The sequence below is a fragment of the Oncorhynchus mykiss genome, chromosome 5 (assembly GCF_057628025.1).
Source record: "Oncorhynchus mykiss isolate SJ-2025 chromosome 5, ASM5762802v1, whole genome shotgun sequence".
Lineage (NCBI taxonomy): Eukaryota > Metazoa > Chordata > Actinopteri > Salmoniformes > Salmonidae > Oncorhynchus > Oncorhynchus mykiss.
The window spans coordinates 10,268,284-10,284,691 of NC_143026.1; the positions used below are offsets into that span (position 1 = coordinate 10,268,284).

The 16,408-nt window shown below is 47.3% G+C and overlaps 1 protein-coding gene across 4 annotated transcripts in view; it reads right to left on the bottom strand.

Moving 5' to 3' along the window:
• tln1 (talin 1) overlaps positions 1-16,408 on the bottom strand; it is a 145,718-nt gene that overhangs the window by 39,811 nt on the left and 89,499 nt on the right. For all 4 annotated transcript variants that reach the window (XM_036976739.2, XM_090233670.1, XM_090233669.1 and 1 more), the window contains exons 31-39: positions 16,144-16,283; positions 9,957-10,050; positions 6,652-6,741; positions 6,110-6,232; positions 2,602-2,745; positions 1,912-2,073; positions 1,581-1,721; positions 1,141-1,322; positions 576-708 (exon numbers count right to left, since the gene is read on the bottom strand). In XM_036976739.2, the coding sequence (XP_036832634.1) occupies positions 576-708; positions 1,141-1,322; positions 1,581-1,721; positions 1,912-2,073; positions 2,602-2,745; positions 6,110-6,232; positions 6,652-6,741; positions 9,957-10,050; positions 16,144-16,283 (1,209 nt within the window). The remainder of the gene's footprint in view (positions 1-575; positions 709-1,140; positions 1,323-1,580; positions 1,722-1,911; positions 2,074-2,601; positions 2,746-6,109; positions 6,233-6,651; positions 6,742-9,956; positions 10,051-16,143; positions 16,284-16,408) is intronic.

A 16,408-nucleotide genomic window follows, 5' to 3' on the forward strand; every position in this document is an offset into this window, starting at 1 on the left:
TCATTCAAGGGTTTTTCTTTATTTGTATTATTTTCTACATTGTAGAATAATAGTGAAGACAACTTATGGAATAACACATATGGAATCATGTAGTAACCAGAAAAGTGTTAAACAAATCAAAAAACAAATCAAAATCATTTTCTATTTGAGATTCTTCAAAGTAGTCATCCTTTGTCTTGATGACAGCTTGCAGAAAATAGTAAAAATAAAGAAAAACCCTTGAATGAGTGGGTGTGTCCAAACTTTTGACTGGTACTGTATGTAAATAAGCTATCAGTTTTTAAAAAACCTGTCTTTATGGGATATTGTGTGTAGATCGCTGAGTATTTTTTTTAATATACATTTTTGAATAAGGCTGTAACGTAACAAAAGGTGGAAAAAGTCAAGGGGTCTGAATACTTTCCGAATGCACTGTAAATGCTCTTGGTCTTATGACCAGCCAGCCAGCCAGCCAGCCAGCCAGCCAGAGGGACAGCCAGAGGGACAGCCAGAGGGACAACCAGAGGGACAGCCAGAGGGACAGCCAGAGGGACAGCCAGAGGGACAGCCAGAGGGACACAGACAGAAACACACACCTCCTGGGAGATGTCCTCTCTTGGGGTGAGCTGCTGGCTGATGGCTGCCAGGGAGGCCTGGTCCACCTCCCGAATACAGTTGTTCAGCACCTCGATGGCCTCGTCACACTCCCTCTGGCCTGGGGCTTTGTCTCTGTACACACGCATAGACACACAGTACTTGAGAAACGGTTTTGGAGAAGCCGAAATGACCAGACTTCCTAACGATTTGTGTTTTTAACCTTGATAACTTGGAATGAAGATACTTTTTTTCCTCTCTCACAGAGATATGTCTCAATGGCTGGCTGCATGAATATATCTAACAATTAAACACCAACCCAGTGAGGAGCTTTACGGAAGTACATTTTTCAAAAGTTTCCGTAATTTCGCTGATGTGGCAACTGACCATGTTAGCGGTTACATGTTGACACAGTATTTATCTCTGCTGTGGTAACTGACCATGTTAGCAGTTACCTCATGTTGACACAGTATTTATCTCTGCTGTGGTAACTGACCATGTTAGCGGTTACCTCATGTTGACACAGTATTTATCTCTGCTGTGGTAACTGACCATGTTAGCGGTTACCTCATGTTGGTGATAAGTTTCTTGATGGAGTCGGAAACGGTCCTGGAGTGTCCGGCCAGCACTGACCACTTGGGGGGGTCTTTGGGGTTGACGGCCAGGGAGCGAGCGGTCTGGATCAGACCTGTGGAGCTCTCCAGCATGGTCTTAGCTGCAACCACGATGGGCTCCATCGCTGCCAGGCCCTGGGAGTTGAAACAATAATACAACATTCTGGTTGACTGTGTAACATCTGACGTATCCGTTGTCTCCACAGAGACGGTAGGGAAGGGACAGCGTAACCACAGAGACGGTAGGGAAGGGACAGCGTAACCACAGAGACAGTAGGGAAGGGACAACGTAACCACAGAGACAATATGGAAGGGACAGCGCAACCACAGAGACAGTAGGGAAGGGACAGCGTAACCACAGAGACGGTAGGGAAGGCCAGTGTACTGTATTACCTCAGCGCTGATCTGAGCGGGCACGCTGGCGAATTCTGGGTTGGAGGCGAAGGCGGTGAGGTTATCCACAGCTTCTATCAGGGGCCCTGTGGCGACCCTACACTTCTCTCTGTTCTGCTGGTTAAACGCTCCATCCAGAGCCTACACACACAACGCACAAACAGGGTTACATTCATTAGTGATGGAATGCCATTCTAAAATGTATTTCTTATTGCATATGGGTTGTTGTTAGATAATTGTCAATGAACTTGGGGCATGGAGTCACCCTGCAAGTGTCTGTCCCTAACCTGTACTGTACATATGAATTCAAAAAGTAGTGACTATTACTCACTTTGATGGACTTGACCAGATTGGCTGTGCTGTTGGCCACCTCCTTAGCAGACTGGACAAACTGTCGCTTGGCAACAGGGTTGGCTGTTTTGGAGGAGGCCAGGCGACAGGCGTTGCACAGCGCCGACGTGTGCTTGGCCACGATGGTGGCGGCAGAGAGGACCTTGGGAAACAAGAGGAGGTGTCTGAAGTAGGCAGCTAAAAGATGGAAAACACGGCTTCTGTTCAGAAATACTGATCATCTTTATTCACCTTGATTCTGTATACAGGGGACATTTAGAAAACAGTACGCAGAGCAAGTTTAGGTTGGTTACATGTTGGGTCTGTGTGGTATGACGTGTGAGTGAGGGAGTCAGTGAATGTATGAGAGTTTGTATGTGTTTATTTGTGTGTGTGCATGCGTGTGTTTATCCATGGACCTTGAGTAAGCGGGTGAGTGTATGAATGCATGAGTGTTCATTCGTACGATCATATATATGTGTGTGTGTGTGTGTGTGTGTGTGTGTGTGTGTGTGTGTGTGTGTGTTGCTCGTTTATATTGGAACACACAAAGCCTAACCAAAGTCATCCTTGACTGCGAGAGAACGCTGACGACGTGTGTGTTTGTGCGCAGGCACCTGTGTGTGTGTGTGTGTGTGTGTGTGTGTGTGTGTGTGTGTGTGTGTGTGTGTGTGTGTGTGTGTGTGTCTACCTGGGACTGGGTGCAGGCCGGGTCCACCAGGTTCTGGCATGCCATCTGGATGGACTGGTTGGCACGGGCAAACTGGCCAGGGTCCACCAACCCCTTCTGGCCCGCGTGGCTTTTAGGGTCTGACACTCCAACCAGGTAGGCACCCTGTAACATTTTTCAGACAAATTAAATGTTGTATGGATGGTTTTGATGAACTAAACAAGATAAATGTAACTAGTGCTGACAGGAGTTAGATTTTTTTTACAACGAAAAAAAAAAACTACAGCTAAAAATCTACGATGATCGCTGCTTTTATTAGACGATCGCTAACGATCGCTAACGTAGCAGTTCTGTCTATGACAACGTTAACATCGGCAGCACCACACGTGTAATTGTCTATGACAACGTTAACATCGGCAGCACTACACGTGTAATTGTTTATGACAACGTTAACATCGGCAGCACTACACGTGTAATTGTTTATGACAACGTTAACATCGGCAGCACTACACGTGTTATTGTCTATGACAACGTTAACATCGGCAGCACTACACGTGTAATTGTCTATGACAACGTTAACATCGGCAGCACTACACGTGTAATTGTTTATGACAACGTTAACATCGGCAGCACTACACGTGTTATTGTCTATGACAACGTTAACATCGGCAGCACTACACGTGTTATTGTCTATGACAACGTTAACATCGGCAGCACTACAGGTGTTATTGTCTATGACAACGTTAACATCGGCAGCACTACACGTGTAATTGTTTATGACAACGTTAACATCGGCAGCACTACACGTGTTATTGTCTATGACAACGTTAACATCGGCAGCACTACACGTGTTATTGTCTATGACAACGTTAACATCGGCAGCACCACACGTGGGTAGAGCCACCGTAGAGAGTTGATCAAACGGTGTTCCAACAAAACATGTTACATGTCAACTGACAAAGGTTTTCCAAGATCTTCCACATCTCTCACGTTACGCTTGTCTTGCCAATCTTTGCCATGGCAACATGCATTCACACACAGAAACAGAAGAAAACATTCAGACACAGATGCACTCAAATGCACACAGATGCACTCAAATGCACACAGATGCACTCAAACAAACACAGTCAACTCTTCAATGGGCAGTAGCGCAGAGCCATTGTGAATGTGACAACATAATGTACTGTAATGTACTGTAATGTACTGAACTGTAATGAACTGAACTGAACTGAACTGTACTGTAATGAACTGAACTGAACTGTACTGTAATGAACTGAACTGAACTGTAATGAACTGAACTTTACTGTAATGAACTGAACTGTACTGTAATGAACTGAACTGTACTGTAATGAACTGAACTGAACTGAACTGTACTGAACTGTACTGTAATGAACTGAACTGAACTGTACTGTAATGAACTGAACTGTAATGAACGAAACTGTACTGTACTGTAATGAACGAAACTGTAATGTAATGAACTGAACTGTACTGTAATGAACTGAACTGTAATGAACTGAACTGAACTGTAATGAACTGAACTGTAATGAACTGTACTGTAATGAACGAAACTGTACTGTACTGTACTGAACGAAACTGTAATGTAATGAACTGAACTGTACTGTAATGAACTGAACTGAACTGTAATGAACTGAACTGAACTGTAATGAACTGAACTGTAATGAACTGTACTGTAATGAACGAAACTGTACTGTACTGTAATGAACTGAACTGAACTGTAATGAACTGAACTGAACTGTAATGAACTGAACTGTAATGAACTGTACTGTAATGAACGAAACTGTACTGTACTGTACTGTAATGAACGAAACTGTACTGTAATGAACTAAACTGTAATGAACTGTACTGTAATGTACTGAACTGAACTGAACTGTAATGAACTGTAATGAACTGAACTGTAATGAACTGAACTGAACTGAACTGTAATGAACGAAACTGTAATGTACTGTACTGTAATGAACGAAACTGTAATGTAATGTACTGTAATGAACTGAACTGTAATGTCCTATAATGCACTGTAATGTACTGAACTGTAATGTACTGAACTGTAATGAGCAGATGGAGCATTCAGAGACACACATACTGACAGACCCACATGACCAGGCCTTACTCACAGTCATTAGGCGCCTGTGTGTGTACACGCGCGCGAGCACGTGCGGGCATTTGTTTGTGTGGTTATATGAGAGTATTGAATTGAGAGAGGAACTGACTATTGACAGTGGCTACCACTCCTTCCCTCCATTTGAGAGAGGAACTGACTGTTGACAGTGACTACCACTCCTTCCCTCCATTAGAGAGAGGAACTGACTGTTGAAAGTGACTACCACTCCTTCCCTCCATTTGAGAGAGGAACTGACTGTTGACAGTGACTACCACTCCACTCCCAGGTCCAGATGTTCCTAAGCTAGCATCGAATTGCCTCATTGGCTGAGAGAATAATTAGGCCGATGTATTAGAGCATGGGACCATTCAACTATGCAAGGCAACGCATCCCTGTGGGCGTTATGCTGCTTGCTTGCATCCCAAATAGCACTCTATTCTCCATGTAGTACACAACTTTGGACCAGGACCCATAGGGTATACTGGGCCCATAGGGTATACAGGGCACATAGGGTATACAGAAAATGGGGTACACAGGGCCCATAGGGTATACAGGGTATTGGGTATACAGGGCCAATAGGGTATTGGGTATACAGGGCCAATAGGGTACTGGGTATACAGGGCCAATAGGGTACTGGGTATACAGGGCCAATAGGGTATTGGGTACACAGGGCCCATAGGGTATACAGGGCACATAGGGTATACAGGGCACATAGGGTATACAGGGCACATAGGGTATACAGGGCACATAGGGTATACAGGGCACATAGGGTATACAGGGCACATAGGGTATACAGGGCACATAGGGTATACAGGGCACATAGGGTATACAGGGCACATAGGGTATACAGGGCACATAGGGTATACAGGGCACATAGGGTATACAGGGCACATAGGGTATGCAGGGCACATAGGGTATGCAGGGCACATAGGGTATGCAGGGCACATAGGGTATGCAGGGCACATAGGGTATGCAGGGCACATAGGGTATGCAGGGCACATAGGGTATGCAGGGCACATAGGGTATGCAGGGCACATAGGGTATGCAGGGCACATAGGGTATGCAGGGCACATAGGGTATGCAGGGCACATAGGGTATGCAGGGCACATAGGGTATGCAGGGCACATAGGGTATGCAGGGCACATAGGGTATGCAGGGCACATAGGGTATGCAGGGCACATAGGGTATGCAGGGCACATAGGGTATGCAGGGCACATAGGGTATGCAGGGCACATAGGGTATGCAGGGCACATAGGCTATGCAGGGCCCATAGGGTATGCAGGGCCCATAGGGTATGCAGGGCCCATAGGGTATGCAGGGCCCATAGGGTATACAGGGCCCATAGGGTATACAGGGAATAGAGGGCCATTTGGGACACCCCTTGGTCTGCTGGACTGGAAGGTGGTTTACCTGGGCAGCTGCTTCAGTAAGGCCACACAGGGCTTTAGAGCCAGAGCTGACAGAGTCCCCAAACTCAGGCAGATTGCTGTTCTTAGCGTTGTGGGAGATTCCAGCCATGGCTTCCCCCAGGACCTGCAGGACACAAGGCAAATAGATTTAAAATACTTATATTTCTTAATATCTCTATATATTTAAACATATATTTATTTCACAAAATACCTATACAACATTATAAGGTATAAAGGTGATCGAAAATCTTATTTTAAAAACAAAACACCATTTCCCTGGATATATTCTAGGACATAGTAGGGAGGAAGTATGTGGGAAGTAGGGAGGAAGTATGTGGGAGGTAGGGAGGAAGTATGTGGGAGGTAGGGAGGAAGTATGTGGGAAGTAGGGAGGAAGTATGTGGGAAGTAGGGAGGAAGTATGTGGGAAGTAGGGGGGAAGTATAGAAGGAAAGGATGAGAAAGGGAGAGAGGAAAAGAAAGAAATGAAATGTAGAAGGAATGAAAATATATTTATCAAGGAGGTGTCTAGTTTGTTGTTTACCTTGGAGTTCTCCATGACACTGTCGATGCAGTCAAAGTAGGAGAGGTCACTGACCGCCTCGGTGGGGTTCTCAAGCATACCCCGAACAGTCTGGAGAGACATGGTACACATGTTAGGAACATAATCACCCACACAGTCACAACCACAGAGAGAACACAGACTACTATACATGGACACACCCCACATATACATATGTCCACGCACAAGGCACACGCACAAACGAGCTGTCAATTATGCACCCTTCAGGTGACATGTTAATGAACCAGACAAAAAAGACAACTTGAAACTGTGTAACTAGACTCTGGAGCACAACAACTTGAAGCTGTGTAACTAGACTCTGGAGCACAACAACTTGAAGCTGTGTAACTAGACCCTGGAGCACAACAACTTGAAGCTGTGTAACTAGACTCTGGAGCACAACAACTTGAAGCTGTGTAACTAGACTGGAGCACAACAACTTGAAGCTGTGTAACTAGACCCTGGAGCACAACAACTTGAAGCTGTGTAACTAGACCCTGGAGCACAACAACTTGAAGCTGTGTAACTAGACCCTGGAGCACAACAACTTGAAGCTGTGTAACTAGACCCTGGAGCACAACAACTTGAAGCTGTGTAACTAGACCCTGGAGCACAACAACTTGAAGCTGTGTAACTAGACCCTGGAGCACAACAACTTGAAGCTGTGTAACTAGACTGGAGCACAACAACTTGAAGCTGTGTAACTAGACTCTGGAGCACAACAACTTGAAGCTGTGTAACTAGACTGGAGCACAACAACTTGAAGCTGTGTAACTAGACTGGAGCACAACAACTTGAAGCTGTGTAACTAGACTGGAGCACAACAACTTGAAGCTGTGTAACTAGACTGGAGCACAACAACTTGAAGCTGTGTAACTAGACTAGAGCACAACAACTTGAAGCTGTGTAACTAGACTGGAGCACAACAACTTGAAGCTGTGTAACTAGACTGGAGCACAACAACTTGAAGCTGTGTAACTAGACTGGAGCACAACAACGTGAAGCTGTGTAACTAGACTGGAGCACAACAATGTGAAGCTGTGTAACTAGACCCTGGAGCACAACAACGTGAAGCTGTGTAACTAGACTGGAGCACAACAACTTGAAGCTGTGTAACTAGACTAGAGCACAACAACTTGAAGCTGTGTAACTAGACCCTGGAGCACAACAACTTGAAGCTGTGTAACTAGACCCTGGAGCACAACAACTTGAAGCTGTGTAACTAGACTCTGGAGCACAACAACTTGAAGCTGTGTATCTAGACTCTGGAGCACAACAACTTGAAGCTGTGTAACTAGACCCTGGAGCACAACAACTTGAAGCTGTGTAACTAGACCCTGGAGCACAACACCTTGAAGCTGTGTAACTAGACTGGAGCACAACAACTTGAAGCTGTGTAACTAGACTCTGGAGCACAACAACTTGAAGCTGTGTAACTAGACTGGAGCACAACAACAAATGTTGATCTCACACTCAAATCATACCTTCACTGTGTAATAGAAGAAATCATTAGGTAGCAAAACATTATTTTCCAAGGATAAACCATGCCAATATTCAGATTATTTCCAAGGATAAACCATGCCAATATTCAGATTATTTCCAAGGATAAACCATGCCAATATTCAGATTATTTCCAAGGATAAACCATGCCAATATTCAGATTATTTCCAAGGATAAACCATGCCAATATTCAGATTATTTTCAAGGATAAACCATGCCAATATTCAGATTATTTCCAAGGATAAACCATGCCAATATTCAGATTATTTCCAAGGATAAACCATGCCAATATTCAGATTATTTCCAAGGATAAACCATGTCAATATTCAGATTATTTCCAAGGATAAACCATGCCAATATTCAGATTATTTCCAAGGATAAACCATGCCAATATTCAGATTATTTCCAAGGATAAACCATGCCAATATTCAGATTATTTCCAAGGATAAACCATGCCAATATTCAGATTATTTCCAAGGATAAACCATGCCAATATTCAGATTATTTCCAAGGATAAACCATGCCAATATTCAGATTATTTCCAAGGATAAACCATGCCAATATTCAGATTACTTCCAAGGATAAACCATGCCAAAATTCAGATTATTTCCAAGGATAAACCATGCCAATATTCAGATTATTTCCAAGGATAAACCATGCCAATATTCAGAATATTTCAAGTCTACGAACCAAAAAATATATCAGAAATGCATAAAGATATTGATATTCACACATCAATGTTTATATATGAATGACATAATTCTAATACTAATAATATAATATATAATAGTAGAAAACTGTAGAAAAAATAGTAACATGTTCTTGACCAATCACCACTAAGTACATTGAAGGGGTGGTTCAGCGATATTACATATTCATATATTTGTTTCCTTACTTTGAAAACAGTCTATGGACAAGGAGGGAGTACAATCCACATGTTGGTTTGTTAATCTAGCCACAAGACAATATTAGCTTGTTCAAACACAAACCTATCCAAGTCAATGTCCTCCATTTGGAGAGTTTCAGATTCCATGACCAAATCGTTTAAAAATGCATTCAAATCACTGAGCAACAAAATATTTTGATGAGATAACTTGGAGGAGGAAGAGGGACAGGAGCGAGAGAGTGAAGGAGGAGGGAGAAGAAGAGGGACAGGAGCGAGAGAGTGAAGGAGGAGGAAGAAGAAGAGGGACAGGAGCGAGAGAGTGAAGGAGGAGGAAGAAGAGGGACAGGAGCGAGAGAGTGAAGGAGGAGGAAGAAGAAGAGGGACAGGAGCGAGAGAGTGAAGGAGGAGGAAGAGGGACAGGAGCGAGAGAATGAAGGAGGGAGTGGAAGAAGAGGAGCCAGACGGAATGAAATTTAAAACATGATAAACTAACATAAAAATACTAATATTAGTGGTTGGTGGCAGTGGATTTTTAAAAATTTTAAACAAAGTGTGGACTGCAGTCTCTCCCTTGTCCATACATTACTGTTTTTATGATAATTCATATATATATATATATATATATATATATATACACAATTTTATATGTACATTTAAATATGTAAATGTTCCTGAACTATCCCTTTAATATCCACATAAAGAATACATCATGCAGTAAGATAGTACACAGTGTACCTATACCACAAGTCCCAGAAGAACAATAACACACTCTTTCCCAGCCTTAGCAACACTCCACAGCATTCACATACACCAACAACTGAATGAGTCATCCAACAAACTGTTCAGAGATTGAAAGACAAAACAAATGACAACAAATAGAAAGAGGGAAGAACGGGTGTACCTCGAGCTCCCGGAGAGCATTGTCACACTCCTTCTGGCCCGGGGCCTGCTGGGTACACATGGTGATGAGCTGGTTGATACTGTCAGTGACGGCACTGTGGACAGAGAGAGAGAGAGAGAGAGAGAAAGAGAGAGAGAGAGAGAGAGAGAAAGGGAGGTAGCATGTGAGAAAACATGAGGGAGTGTGTTAGTGACAGAGTAACAGAAAGAGTGTGTGTGTATGTGTGTGTCTGTGTGTGTGTTTGTGTGAGTGAGAGAGAATGAGGGATGGAGAGCACCAGTCTCTCGCTGTAAATTGCCGTTCGCCCACACAAGCTTCAGAGCTTTGGTGTGTAGAATCTCTACAGAGAACTGGTGAGCTGTTTTCTCATCAGAAACTGAAAGGCAGAGTGAAAAAGAAAAGATAGACATTGAAAGCAGGAGAGAGAGAGACACAGAGAGAGCGCGAGAGCGAGAGAGAGAGAGAGACAGAGAGAGCGAGAGAGCGAGAGAGAGACACAGACAGACAGACAGAGACAAAGACAGAGACAGACAGAGAGACATAGACAGACAGATACATAGACAGACAGAGAGACATAGAGAGACAGACAGAGAGACATAGAGAGACATAGACAGACAGAGAGACAGACAGAGAGAGACATAGACAGAGAGAGACATAGACATAGACAGACAGACATAGAGAGACATACAGAGAGACAGAGAGAGACAGACAGAGAGACAGAGAGAGACAGACAGAGAGACAGAGACATAGAGAGACATAGACAGACAGAGAGACAGACAGAGAGACACAGAGAGAGAGAGAGCGAGAGAGAGATATAGAGACACAGACAGACAGACAGAGACAAAGACAGAGACAGACAGAGAGACAGACAGAGACATAGACAGACAGACATAGACAGACAGATACATAGACAGACAGAGAGACATAGAGAGACAGACAGAGAGACATAGAGAGACAGACAGAGACATAGACAGACAGAGACATAGACAGACAGAGACATAGACAGACAGAGACATAGACAGACAGAGACATAGACAGACAGAGACGTAGACAGACAGAGAGACAGAGAGACAGACAGAGAGACAGAGAGACATAGACAGACAGAGACATAGACAGACAGAGACATAGACAGACAGAGACATAGACAGACAGAGACATAGACAGACAGAGACGTAGACAGACAGAGACATAGACAGACAGAGACATAGACAGACAGAGACGTAGACAGACAGAGAGACAGAGAGACAGACAGAGACATAGACAGACAGAGACATAGACAGACAGAGACGTAGACAGACAGAGAGACAGAGAGACAGACAGAGAGACAGAGAGACATAGACAGACAGAGAGACATAGAGAGACAAAGACAGACAGACAAACAGACAGACAGAGACACAGACAGACAGACACAGAGACACAGACAGACAGGAGAGACAGAGACAGAGAGAGACACAGACAGACAGACACAGAGACATTGACAGACAGACAGACACAGAGACATTGACAGACAGACAGGAGAGAGGGAGAGAGAGACACAGACAGAGAAAGTGGAAGTAAGTTGGACAGTGTAAATAAAAAGTATGAAAGAGGGGGAGTGAGAACATTAGATGAAGAACAGGAGCGAGAGAGAACGTGAGGGTGAAAAGAAGGCAGACTAAAGAGCGGCGCAGCCCACACTAAAGAGCGTAGCAGCCCACACTAAAGAGCGGAGCAGGCCACACTAAAGAGCGGAGCAGGCCACACTAAAGAACGGAGCAGGCCACACTAAAGAGCGGAGCAGGCCACACTAGAGAACGGCGCAGCCCACTCTAAGGAACGGAGCAGCCCACTCTAAGGAACGGAGCAGCCCACACTAAAGAGCGGAGCAGCCCACACTAAAGAGCGGAGCAGCCCACACTAAAGAGCGGCGCAGCCCACACTAAAGAGCGGAGCAGCCCACGCTAAAGAGCGGAGCAGGCCACGCTAAAGAGCGGAGCAGGCCACACTAAAGAACGGAGCAGGCTACACTAAAGAGCGGCGCAGCCCACACTAAAGAGCGGAGCAGCCCACACTAAAGAGCGGAGCAGCCCACACTAAAGAGCGGAGCAGGCCACACTAAAGAGCGGAGCAGGCCACACTAAAGAACGGAGCAGGCCACACTAAAGAGCGGAGCAGGCCACACTAGAGAACGGCGCAGCCCACTCTAAGGAACGGAGCAGCCCACTCTAAGGAACGGAGCAGCCCACACTAAAGAGCGGAGCAGCCCACACTAAAGAGCGGAGCAGCCCACACTAAAGAGCAGCGCAGCCCACACTAAAGAGCGGAGCAGCCCACACTAAAGAGCGGAGCAGCCCACGCTAAAGAGCGGAGCAGGCCACGCTAAAGAGCGGAGCAGGCCACACTAAAGAACGGAGCAGGCTACACTAAAGAACGGAGCAGCCCACACTAAAGAGCGGAGCAGCCCACACTAAAGAGCGGAGCAGGCCACACTAGAGAACGGCGCAGGCCACACTAGAGAACGGCGCAGCCCACTAAGGAACGGAGCAGCCCACTCTAAGGAACGGAGCAGCCCACACTAAAGAGCGGAGCAGCCCACACTAAAGAGCGGCGCAGCCCACACTAAAGAGCGGAGCAGCCCACACTAAAGAGCGGAGCAGCCCACACTAAAGAGCGGAGCAGGCCACACTAAAGAACGGAGCAGGCCACACTAAAGAGCGGAGCAGGCCACACTAAAGAACGGAGCAGGCTACACTAAAGAACGGAGCAGCCCACACTAAAGAGCGGAGCAGCCCACACTAAAGAGCGGAGCAGGCCACACTAGAGAACGGCGCAGGCCACACTAGAGAACGGCGCAGCCCACTCTAAGGAACGGAGCAGCCCACTAAGGAACGGAGCAGCCCACACTAAAGAGCGGAGCAGCCCACACTAAAGAGCGGAGCAGCCCACACTAAAGAGCGGAGCAGCCCACACTAAAGAGCGGAGCAGCCCACACTAAAGAGCGGAGCAGCCCACACTAAAGAGCGGAGCAGCCCACGCTAAAGAGCGGTGCAGGCCACACTAAAGAGCGGAGCAGGCCACACTAAAGAACGGAGCAGGCTACACTAAAGAACGGAGCAGCCCACACTAAAGAGCGGAGCAGGCCACACTAAAGAGCGGAGCAGGCCACACTAGAGAACGGCGCAGGCCACACTAGAGAACGGCGCAGCCCACTAAGGAACGGAGCAGCCCACTCTAAGGAACGGAGCAGCCCACACTAAAGAGCGGAGCAGCCCACACTAAAGAGCGGCGCAGCCCACACTAAAGAGCGGAGCAGCCCACACTAAAGAGCGGAGCAGCCCACACTAAAGAGCGGAGCAGGCCACACTAAAGAGCGGAGCAGGCCACACTAAAGAACGGAGCAGGCCACACTAAAGAACGGAGCAGCCCACTCTAAGGAACGGAGCAGGCCACACTAAAGAACGGAGCAGGCCACACTAAAGAACGGAGCAGGCCACACTAAAGAACGGAGCAGGCCACACTAAAGAACGGAGCAGCCCACTCTAAGGAACGGAGCAGCCCACACTAAAGAACGGAGCAGCCCACTCTAAGGAACGGAGCAGCCCACACTAAAGAACGGAGCAGCCCACACTAAAGAACGGAGCAGCCCACACTAAAGAACGGAGCAGCCCACACTAAAGAACGGAGCAGCCCACACTAGAGAGCGGAGCAGGCCACACTAGAGAATGGCGCAGCCCACTCTAAGGAACGGAGCAGCCCACACTAAAGAGCGGAGCAGCCCACACTAAAGAGCGGAGCAGCCCACACTAAAGAGCGGAGCAGCCCACACTAAAGAGCGGAGCAGGCTACACTAGAGAACGGCGCAGCCCACTCTAAGGAACGGAGCAGCCCACACTAAAGAGTGGAGCAGCCCACACTAAAAAACGGAGCAGGCCACACTAGAGAACGGCGCAGGCCACACTAGAGAACGGCGCAGGCCACACTAGAGAGCGGAGCAGGCCACACTAGAGAGCGGAGCAGGCCACACTAAAGAGCGGAGGAGGCCACACTAAAGAACGGAGCAGGCCACACTAAAGAACGGAGCAGGCCACACTAAAGAACGGAGCAGCCCACTCTAAGGAACGGAGCAGCCCACACTAAAGAGCGGAGCAGCCCACACTAGAGAGCGGAGCAGGCCACACTAGAGAATGGCGCAGCCCACTCTAAGGAACGGAGCAGCCCACACTAAAGAGCGGAGCAGCCCACACTAAAGAGCGGAGCAGGCAACACTAGAGAACGGCGCAGCCCACTAAGGAACGGAGCAGCCCACACTAAAGAGCGGAGCAGCCCACACTAAAAAACGGAGCAGGCCACACTAGAGAACGGCGCAGGCCACACTAGAGAACGGCGCAGGCCACACTAGAGAACGGCGCAGGCCACACTAGAGAACGGTGCAGGCCACACTAGAGAACGGCGCAGGCCACACTAGAGAACGGAGCAGGCCACATTAAAGAACGGCGCAGCCCACACTAGAGAGCGGAGCAGCCCACACTAGAGAGCGGAGCAGCCCACACTAGAGAACGGAGCAGCCCACACTAGAGAACGGAGCAGCCCACACTAGAGAACGGAGCAGCCCACACTAGAAGTGTTCAATCAAAGCCTGTCACATCCCTTCTCCTTCAGTCTCATAGCGGAGTAGGGTGAAGTTGTCCCCTAGATGCTGATCTTGGGTCAGCCTTTAATTTTCCCCATTAAGGGTTAAGGTAAGAATTGGGGGAGGGGAAGCTCATCCTACATCTGTAGATAGGGGAAACTTCACACCAGAGCTCTTGTCACCCGTCATCATGACTGGGAGAGGTGTGTCCTGTTGAAGTTTTCATTCAATATAAATCCCTACTGACAGTGTGTTATGTAACCCTTTCTACACACGTCGCACGCACGTTTGAAGACGTCTATACAAGAACGTGACTATTGTAACGTGTGTGTGTGTGTGTGTGTGTGTAAGACAGGGAGTTAGAGATTGCTCAGAGCTGCATCTACTGTATATGAGAGCGTGTGTGTGTTAACAATAAGAATTTGAGTAATGTGGAAAGGAGCACGTTAACAATTAGCATGGATCATCATGAGAGGGTAACAAATATTCAAATAGAAACGATCCCCAGTGAAAATGACAGCATGTTTCCAGGACAAAACTGGAATTTCAATGAATGTCTAAATAGATTTCATTAGAATAGTGTTGAAAGTAGAAGTGAACCCAAGCCTGCTATCTGTAGCTAACTGAATTGTGGATGCTGGGAGGGGTCTGTGGACAGGCTCTAATGCCATTCTTACCGAGCGGAGGCTGCTAGTTGGTTCTTGAGGTTGGGGGAGCTGGGGTCTGTGGACAGGACCTAATGCCATTCTTACCGAGCGGAGGCTGCCAGTTGATTATTGAGGTTGGGGGAGTTGGGGTCAGTGGACAAGACCTAATGCCATTCTTACCGAGCGGAGGCTGCTAGTTGGTTCTTGAGGTTGGGGGAGTTGGGGTCTGTGGACAGGACCTAATGCCATTCTTACCGAGCGGAGGCTGCTAGTTGGTTCTTGAGGTTGGGGGAGTTGGGGTCTGTGGACAGGACCTAATGTCATTCTTACCGAGCGGAGGCTGCTAGTTGGTTGTTGAGGTTGGGGGAGTTGGGGTCTGTGGACAGGACCTAATGCCACTCTTACCGAGCGGAGGCTGCTAGTTGGTTCTTGAGGTTGGGGGAGTTGGGGTCTGTGGACAGGACCTAATGCCATTCTTACCGAGAGGAGGCTGCTAGTTGGTTCTTGAGGTTGGGGGAGTTGGGGTCGGTGGACAGGACCTAATGCCATTCTTACCGAGCAGCGGCTGCTAGTTGGTTCTTGAGGTTGGGGGAGTTGGGGTCGGTGGACAGGACCTAATGCCATTCTTACCGAGCGGCGGCTGCTAGTTGGTTCTTGAGGTTGGGGGAGTTGGGGTCTGTGGACAGGACCTAATGCCATTCTTACCGAGCAGCGGCTGCTAGTTGGTTCTTGAGGTTGGGGGAGTTGGGGTCTGTGGACAGGACCTAATTCCATTCTTACCGAGCGGCGGCTGCTAGTTGGTTCTTGAGGTTGGGGGAGTTGGGGTCTGTGGACAGGACCTAATTGCCATTCTTACTGAGCGGCGGCTGCTAGTTGGTTCTTGAGGTTGGGGGAGTTGGGGTCTGTGGACAGGACCTAATGCCATTCTTACCGAGCGGCGGCTGCTAGTTGGTTCTTGAGGTTGGGGGAGTTGGGGTCTGTGGACAGGACCTTGGCGGCGAGCAGCAGCTTACTGGACGACATGGAGATGGTCTTGAGGTTGGACACCACCTGCGTCTGGTTCTCCTTGTTCTGAACGGAGAGCAGAGAGGAAAAGGTTCAAATCAGGTCATGAAGGTTCTCTCAGTCATTCACGCACATTTGAAGTTAGTAACATATGACACACACATGCATGGAAACATCTGATAAGAGTGAAT